The sequence below is a fragment of the Rhamphochromis sp. 'chilingali' genome, assembly GCF_963969265.1.
Source record: "Rhamphochromis sp. 'chilingali' genome assembly, chromosome: 6".
Taxonomy (NCBI): Eukaryota; Metazoa; Chordata; class Actinopteri; order Cichliformes; family Cichlidae; genus Rhamphochromis; species Rhamphochromis sp. 'chilingali'.
In genome coordinates this window covers 32863697-32872953 of record NC_137933.1, presented here as the reverse complement: position 1 = coordinate 32872953, position 9257 = coordinate 32863697, and the positions used below count along the sequence as shown (strand labels likewise).

The following is a 9257-nucleotide window of genomic DNA, read 5'->3' as shown; positions in this document are numbered from 1 at the left end:
TTTGTTAATTGATACAATTACGCATTACGCGTAATGGTCACGTAGGTCTCCAGGCGCGCATCAATCACTGGTCTATTGACCTGCCAAAAACCCCTCTAACCGTTCCTACTGGGACTGCCCCTCTCTCTAATAGAGAAAGATAGAAACATCATCGTCATTAACTCTGGGATGGACCTCTGGCCAAAGAGCCAGAAGCGAACAAAGGTCGAGATTTAAAAAAAAAAAAAGTATTAGAGGTCCAGCCATCTATAGCTGTGATACACTGTAAATAATACAAAGCGTTTTAGGTATCAGTTTTATCTAAGCAGACAATAGTGCAGACTTTTCTAGTTTAGGCAACATGTGTTATTTCTATTTGTCTAGATAAAGTAAAAAAGTAATGAAATATCTCACAAGACACCCTAAACATCGCCGGTGTTTCTCTCTCTCTCTTTTCTAGTTTATTTAACTTCACAAAGGGTTTCCATATTGCATTGTTACAATTCAATAATAATGAACAGTGGTGCAATTTTCCGAGACTTTACCTCAGAAAATCGGTAAAGAATTCTATTACAAAAGCGAAACAAGGCTGTGTACAGTGCACCTTAAGAAAACCCTGTGTTGGACGTGATTGGCAAAGACATTATTCTATCCTTGGTACCCTGCCGTTCCGGGATTACAGTGACGTCACGCTGATACCCTTGCATGGATGAATGCTAAAGAACTATAGAGCCACAAATAATAGCACAAGCAGAGTCCATATCTTGGAAGACTTACGTTATCCTTTAAGCCTCCTTCAGCTAACACAACAACAATTTTTTTTTGCACTTAATGACGCTTAATTTCATTTCTTATTGGGTCCTTGGGGGGATTATTCATTCATATAAAACAATCTGCAGCTGGTGTCAGCCTAAAGTCTCCCTCCTATGAGTGAAGTCATCTATTATTGAGCGAAAGGCCGTGCGTGGAAATGTGTGTAAGACGGTGGATTTGAAGTAGAATTGGTTGCAATCGATCAAGGGTGAAGAATATTCCTGATGGTAACAAAAGAAGCAGCTATGTCTTTCTCGCAATTTGGATATCCCTACAATGCAACTTCACAGGTAAGACACTTTGCTTTTCATTTACCCTAAATATAGTGTATACAGAAACAAGACTAAATTCATATTTTTCCTTTATTTCACCAATAAGAAGGCGTTTAGTTTTTTGAGAAACATAAACGAAAGAGTGACTGCTTTGACAGTATTGACAGCTATTTTCGCGTGGAGCTTTTGTTGTTGAACCAAATATCGATACACACACACCCGTGTCCAATTACACTGAATTATGAATGAACTCACGTGTTTTTCTGATGACAATAGAGATGAATGTCACCTATCGCACACTATGAGGTGTAATTGGGCTGTTAAGCATGCTGTACACATAAGCAAACTTTCTGATGGAGTTGTTTTGACATGTAAGATTGGAGTATTTTCAAAGGCTTAAATCTTTATTAAACCGCTTTATTTACCTTTTTAATAAATTCTTATTGCTCCAAATGACAAGTTCGAAGAAGTTCAGGTCGATGAGGGGACAGAAGTTACTCCTGAAAAAGTTAACAGACAACTTCTCCGAGGACAACATTTTGACTTTTGGCAGAACGTAAACGTCAGATCGTTGCATTAACACTGATATTGGGACTTTGCTGCAACTGCATTTTGTTTATTTATACGGAAACATTTTTTTTTTTTAAATTCGGTGATAAAATGAAGCAGGTCACTTTTTCTTGTTCATCTTCATATCCGAAAACAACTATTTATGTCTTTTACATTCGCACGCAGTTTAAAGTAGTGAATTAAAACTGTTATTAAATTGTGGGGAGAAAAAAAAGAAGACAATGACATTTTATATCTTGTCGTTTTATTTTTCCCTGCGACCTACTTTCTATCATTTCACGGATTCTCTGAAAAGTGACTTACCTTGAATTAAGGCAGGTCACAAGTAAAGGCAACGACACCTGAATCGTGATCATTCAAGAGCAGCAAACGAAATCAGCTCACAATTACCGGTTGCTTTAACATTTTAAGATACTAAAGCAACTAGACTAAGGCTAAGATTTTTGCAGAGCATAGCCCAGTCACTTCAGAGTTGCCACAGACATCCACATGAGAGATGAAACAGCCAGTGACCATGTCTATCCACAATTCTCTTCATGCAGTTTTTCGTGTCGGCAAACCCCAGTACGACTTGCTGCGATTCGATTTCCAGGTCGGTCTCTGACGGGACAGGCAGCTCCCAGACTGCCGCTGCCGCCGCCGCTGCCTCCTTTTGCTGCCCGTCCTACGAGAACCGGCTCTTGGCAAGCAGCCGGACGGAGCTGAACGCAGCGCTGGGGATGTACAGCTCTCCCTACGCCGCAGCGGCCGCAGCCAGCCAGAACTACGCCAACTACTTCCCCTACAGCACCGACCCATCCGCTATCTACTCCACTCTGGTGGGCTCATTTGATGCGCAAAAGGGGGAGGGGGGGGTCTCAGGCTGATCGATCAGCTAGGTTTATCAATTTATCTCACACTGCAAACATATCCGTCTCGATAAGTCTTTTAATCCAACGGCAGCTCTTGTCGCACTTCCCCTTCAAAGCAGCAAAAGAACGAGGAAAAAGAGACAGGTGAACGAGTCAAAGAGTCAAAAACGATTGATTTGAACAAAATTTACTGTTAATTTAAAGTTAAACCCCCTTTTTGTGTTTTGTTTTAAAATATTGCCACTCGTTTCTGTAATTTTGGGGGTGGCGGGCATCAGATTCTTCAACTAGTAGAGCAAATTGTTTACTTTAAAAAAAGTAGAAGTTTGAGTTGTTGCAGTGCAGCTGAAACTTTTCTTTCTATTTCCGTCTATATTTAAAAAAAATAATTAAAGTTGACTGTCTATTTAAGTATTTTGCATTATGTCTAAAACAATATTGAACTAATATTATTAAAAAATGTTAACAACACTTGTTTTTGGACATCACATCATACTTCAAACACAATCAAAATACATATGTGACAAATCGATGTCATGTATGGGAAATCTTTTCTGCCTCTAATAACTCATAGTTTGAATCATTTGCTTGTTATTTATTAGCATGGAACTAAGATACTTTATACATGAAATAACTTTCAGATATCTTCAGAATGCTAACATATTTAATCTAAACTTTCAGAATGTTTATAATGTATAACAACCGCCTTCTCTTTTACAGAATCCACAGTATGACATTAAGGACAGCACAGGCACTTTACACTCTGGCATTACTCAAACTGCTGCGTACTATCCTTATGATCACTCACTGGGACAGTATCAATATGACAGGTAAGTTTTACATCATTAAAAACAACCATTCAATGGTGACACATTTAGATCTGAGGTCTGAGTCTAACTCTATAGTGGAACCTGGATCTGGTGAAACTGTATACATTTCAAACAACAGAGAGTAACAATAGAGGATACCTGAATTAGTAGTCTACTATATAATTTACCCTCTGCACTAATGGTGACTCTTTCCCTGGCTGAATGCGTGTGTGTGTATGTGTGTGTATTTCCAGGTACGGGACAGTAGATTTTAATGGCACAGCCAGAAGAAAGAACGCTACACGTGAAACCACCAGCACTCTGAAAACATGGTTGTATGAGCACCGCAAAAACCCCTACCCCACCAAGGGAGAGAAGATCATGTTGGCCATCATCACCAAAATGACACTCACTCAAGTATCCACCTGGTTCGCCAATGCCAGGAGAAGGCTTAAAAAGGAAAACAAGATGACCTGGTCACCAAAGAATAAGGCGAATGATGACAGGAAGGATGACCTTAAGAGTGAGCAAGACGGTGTTACCAAAGGTAATGATTTGCATTTTTTTTCTTGTTGGTAAAAAATGGTTTTCAAAGTTTAAAAATTATTTAATTGAATGTATTTATTATTTTTCCATGACAAACAGCATATTAAGAATATAAAACCTGTTCTTTCATGTAGATTCTAATGATTGCAAGGATGAAAAGGATTTACATCTGAGTGATCTGGAGGATATGGATGACGATGACTGTGACAAGCTGGACAGTGACTGTGAAAAGGTGGCATCGGATGAGCACGACCTCCAGAGGACCATGGCAGGATCTGGAGCACCTCAAAAAAGAGACTGCAGCTCCGAACTACACCTGAGTTTAACTAACAGCTTTCACTCTTTCCCTTGTGCCATCAAGAATGTCACCACCCTTCCTCCTCTCCCGGCTGACTTCCTGGATCCTGTAGTGTCCAAAGCACCCTCCTCAACCAGCCCAGCCGCAGGAACTGTGTCCTTGTCGCACTATGAAGCTTCAGATAAGCCACGGATTTGGTCTCTGGCTCGGACGGCAGCTTCGGGGGTCATTCTGAGCCCTCAGCAGCATGGCTCTGAACTGAGGACAGGAAACTCAACCGGAGACTGCCAGCTACAGAGCACCAGACTTATCGGGGCTCCCACTGGACAATGTGCAGGCATTAGAGGCCTTCATGAATCTAGCAGTGTCACCAATGTTGAGAGCCCCTTTTCAGAGGGCTCGTCCTTGCACTCAAAGGTCTATGGCACTAGCAGCTATGGTCCCAAGAGCCTCCAACTTCACTGTTCATCCTATGCTGCACTCCCAGACACATGTCAGTACTCCACCATTGAAGGTATGTCTATCTTTTACCTGCTGAGTTTCACATAACAGATAACATTGATGTTTGTCTTTTCATAATGAGCCACAAGCATACTGTTTTGAACACATTAATGTACACAAATAAAGCAAAACTTTCCATTTTTGTGTTCACAAACACAATTTATGAGTTACAAAGTGGTGAGGGACTTTCTGCCAACTTGTGCTTGAGGTAAGCTTCTTAGATGTGTTTTCACTTGGGTGTGCAGGATTCTCCAGTGGCAAAGCCGAGACACAGTCATCTGACCTCAGTGAAACCTGTGGGACCGTGCAGGGTGACAAGGTCACTGCTTTCAGACCAGTGATGAAGAGGTGAAGCAGGTGAGAGTCTGCACTGAAGTGGAAAAAAATCAGTGAAGTCATGACACACACATACAGCTTTTCACACAGAAAGAGAAGAGGCAAGTAAAAACATCAAACACTCACAAGAATGCAGTTACTCTTTCTCTTTTTGTTTATATGTTGCTTATTTTTATTTTATTTTTTCTATCAGATTAGTGTCAAATATCATTCATAAACTTGGTCAAAAGTATGTCAGTTCTTCTTATGCTCAACTTCTCTTTGGAAATGTTTCATACCATAAAGTTTTTTTCCTTCTATTTTGTGCGTTTATTTCAATCCCTGCTGTTCTTCCTCCTAGATCGCTGGAAATATACCACAGTAACTATTGGGACATTTATTATGCACTAAATGACACACCGGCCAACTAGCGGCCTCAGAATGACACATGGGAACTACCTGGCGCTGCTGCAGTGTGAGCTGTCAAACTGTGGACGTGGCTATCATTTTGCACAACATTGTTTTTATGGTGTTAAAGACTTTATGCAAAAAATCTAGATGCAAATGTGTGAGACTGGCCGAATAAAAAAACGGCCGAATTTGTGTATGGCAATCGTGTAGTGTAGCAAACTTATTTATTTCTTTACGTATTTATTATTTTGTTATGTCGTCTGTTGGCTAATTATTTACCGTGTTTATTGATTGACTTTGTATCTCTTTTGAATATTTTGTTACAATTGTCTGTGGCTTCGTGTCATTTTGCCAGATGTAAAAAGAGAAAAGCTTGTCGGACTCAAAGCTGGCTATGAACGACTGGATCCGCTGTGGACTTGGAAATATGTTTTGTCCCTGTGTTAAAATGTGAGCTTCTCCTGTGTTTGCCATTCATGACATCTTTTCTAACAATACATTTTTTCCCAAGAGCTTTCGTTTTCTGTGCCGTGATTATTTATACAGCTTAACATCCAATCAGGCAATTAAAAAACATTTGCGTGTGCGGGTTTGATCAAAGTTTATCATCTTGACTCGATGTATAAAGCCGCTGCGCTGATGGAAGGTCATAATTCAGAGGAGGACGTGAGTGAAATCCACAAGTTGTGGAAGAAAGGGGACATCATCTCTCTATTGTCAGCATCTAATCAGAAGTGGCATCAAACACTTTGTTACTGTTCAGGCTAAGCAACGAGGGAGGAACATAGAATGAATGCTGCTTTGTCCCTTGTGAAGCGAGCCTCTGCACTAACTTACCATTGTGTTAATTAAAAGGTCATTTGTAGGATCAAACCCGGCAGAGAAATTCACATGGTCCCTCAAAGTCCCTTTGATTTGGATGTTTTGCCTATAGACCGTCTCGTTATGGCTTAACTCTTCTGCCTCTTGTACAGACAGCGGTATTAAGATGATCACTGTAGTGTATGATCCGTGTTGACGGTCCGAAAAAAGTTTTTTTTTGTTTTTGTTTTTTTTAATCTTCCTATTTCAAACTTTTAAAATCAAATACTTCTGTAGTAAAAGACGTAAGGTGCTGTGCGTATTTATTTTGCGCGTTACTCTTCCGAACAATGTTAAGAAATATTCAGCGTTACAATTCGAAAACGTGTTTTTTCTATGGAGACCACTCTAGAATAGTCTGAGATTAAGGAGAAAACGCATTTTAAATGATTCATATAGTTGTTTCAAATTTGCGAAACGCGTTTATCTGTAATATTACGTTGCAATTTCCTTCAGCGAAGTGAAAGAAGTTTTATTTTGTTTTGTTTCTGAGTTAATCTCCTGTCTTAATTCCTGAAAATCGTTATTACATGAGCAGGAAGAGATTTAGATATGACTGAATTTAATTCTATACCACCAGCGAAATAATACCTGTAGACCAAATAGCCTACAGTCCCGTCATTTGAGGTAGTACTTGTCGGATTATGCTTGTAATAAAAGTCTTTTCCGTATTAAGGCAATTCGGGCTCAGTTCATAGGCGCTGTGGTCACCCCATTTGTCCTTGGCCAATGGCGTAGCTGTCTGTAAATCCAGGAAAGTCTACATGATGAGGATGAGGAAGGTCAGGAATAATAACTTAGGCCTATTTAAAGTTTTTTTTCCGGTTCAATTTCCCTGCTCTGTGTTAATCTGACAGCCAATAAATGATTTGGCTGAAGTGAAAGCCAAAAACAAATATATTTCTATAGGCTTTAATATTTCTAGAAGATTTTAAATACAGACAAAGCTCCTTAAAGATCTGAGACCACTACAGCTGACCCACCAAAAAAGAAAAATAAAGGGGAAGCATGAAACTAACCACTGACATCCTTAAAAACTGAACATCACATACTTTCTACTAATGGTCACATATAATAGATCACATATGCATCCCGTAGGAGCTATATGAAATTCAGTGTAAACTTTATGTAAAGTTTTTTGAGCCAAGTTTTTTGAGCCAAGTTGCATGTTGCAAGTTGCAAGTTGCAAGTTGCAAGTTGCACTTCTTTAGGCTGACAACTGTAATACAAGACGTGTCAAGCTGCTAACAACTTCTCAACAGTAACAGTAACAGGACGATGCTCGCGATGGATTGCATTTACATTCAGAATGTAGGGTATGACATCAAATATTTACAATCACTTTTAATTAAACCATAGGCCGCAAAGGAAAGTGGCCTTATTCTACTGAAGGTAATGATACATGTGTGGTTGGATTAACAGCATGGCAATCTACCTGGTGGGGATAGATAATGGCCATTATGGGTTTATATAGCAGCATATGCCTGAAGCAGCTAACAGGTCAATTAGTCTGTCCTATACATAGAGTTTTACATATGGTGAAAGCAGCTGCACAGAGGAGATGCAGTCAAGGCATACATCAGCCAGCTGTAAATGGAAGCTGATCTGGATGACAGAAACTTCATTACTGCTATTGACATCTATTACATGGTAATGGTTGGGGTAGGTCTACTTGTATCTGTGTGTGCGTGAAGAGGGAGCTAATTATTATGATTATTAATACTAATAATAATAATAACAACGAGCCACACTGGCAGTAAGGATGAGTAAATAGGCATTTATCATATTTTTTGTTTTTGTTGCAAGGGGGAGGGGACCGACAAGATTTTCTTTTTGTTTGTCTGACATCTATTAATCTGAGGCGAGACATGAAATCTGTGGCAAACTACAGTGATACAGAATAATAAGTTCTTTAGGTGGGATATATGCACATATAAATCTCCCTAATACACGCGCTCCTCCTGGTAAATTACATTTTTCATCTGGGAGGGGCGAAATGGTATGTGGCTATGAGAACATGTTTGCATAATCCAAAACAGATTTTAGATAATCTGTGAAAGAGGCACAAATATGCAAAATAGAAAAACAAGCTAAGATAAACATGAACCCTTAAATAGGTTTGAAAATATCAATCTGTGACCATACTTGTCAGAGTGCTTCATTATAATCATTTGGCTTTTGCTATCAAACACTTCCACAAGTTTTTACACTGACCTTAATAACCCCACCCCAGCCCCACATTGGTCTTTTCTGTGCCAAGTTTCTGCTTGCGTCCTATGCTCTTTTCAAGTCAGCAGGCTAGATGACTCGCATTAATGGGCAAGTATTGTGTGAAGTTGGTAAGTTAGTATGTGGAGAAAAAGGAGAAGAACAAGCATTTTTAAGGCAAAGTCTGCTCCAGCCTAGCGATAATCCATTTCACTCCAGTATTGACAGTGACATGTAAAATTCCCATTTTGAGCAAACCAGAAAAACATAACTAATTTTAATAACTATTTAATTTACTTTTTATTTTATTTATTTATTTATTTTTTACTCAGCAAAGCCCATAAAAACCTGAGAGTATTTTAACAATGACTGTTGTATGTTCTACAAAATTAAGCTAAAGGTCAATGTGGGTTAATTTCTGACAAAGCACCGTCAGGAACATCCATCACATGTGCACTTTACATTCAGGGCACTACTAATGAACATGGGTCTGCATGCGATGTAAGAGAGCATGAATTATTTTGACACTATATCAATGGCCTCTTTGTATAAATAGGAGCCATAACATTAACAACAACAACAACATTACAAACAATAATTTGCCCTCTAGTCTGACAAAAGAGCCAGCATGGAGGTGCCATTTGATGTGTCCCACGCTGGGCAGCTAGGGCTCATAAAACAAAGTCTTTGTAGCAATGGCTCAGAGTTCATACGAGGGGGACAATATACACACTTCATTACATTTCGTCAAAAGGTGCAATGAAATGTGTGTGGGACATTGTTTCTGTGCATGTCTCCCTCCATGGAATTTCAGATTGCTGAT

At 39.3% G+C, this 9257-nt stretch overlaps 1 protein-coding gene across 2 annotated transcripts; it reads left to right on the top strand.

Moving 5' to 3' along the window:
* Window positions 1-751: 751 nt before the first annotated feature.
* On the top strand, window positions 752-5809 carry irx6a (iroquois homeobox 6a). 2 transcript variants are annotated; one of them, XM_080884933.1, is made up of 7 exons: window positions 752-1082; window positions 2227-2452; window positions 3206-3315; window positions 3549-3841; window positions 3975-4652; window positions 4885-4996; window positions 5316-5809. In XM_080884933.1, exons 1-6 carry the CDS (start codon window positions 1069-1071, stop codon window positions 4989-4991), a joined length of 1428 nt encoding a protein of 475 aa, XP_080741059.1. In that variant the 5' UTR covers window positions 752-1068; the 3' UTR covers window positions 4992-4996; window positions 5316-5809. The 2 variants fall into 2 exon arrangements, with proteins under 2 accessions (XP_080741059.1, XP_080741058.1); XM_080884932.1 differs by having other exon boundaries at window positions 2177-2452.
* Window positions 5810-9257: the final 3448 nt, after the last annotated feature.

Excerpts from the sequence above, each read along its gene's own strand:
- irx6a (XM_080884932.1), top strand. The coding sequence starts at position 1,017 with ATGGTAACAAAAGAAGCAGCTATGTCTTTCTCGCAATTTGGATATCCC. Across the intron at positions 3,316-3,548 it reads GGACAGTATCAATATGACAG|GTACGGGACAGTAGATTTTA; the intron begins GTAAGTTTTACA and ends GTGTATTTCCAG. Across the intron at positions 3,842-3,974 it reads GCAAGACGGTGTTACCAAAG|ATTCTAATGATTGCAAGGAT; the intron begins GTAATGATTTGC and ends TCTTTCATGTAG.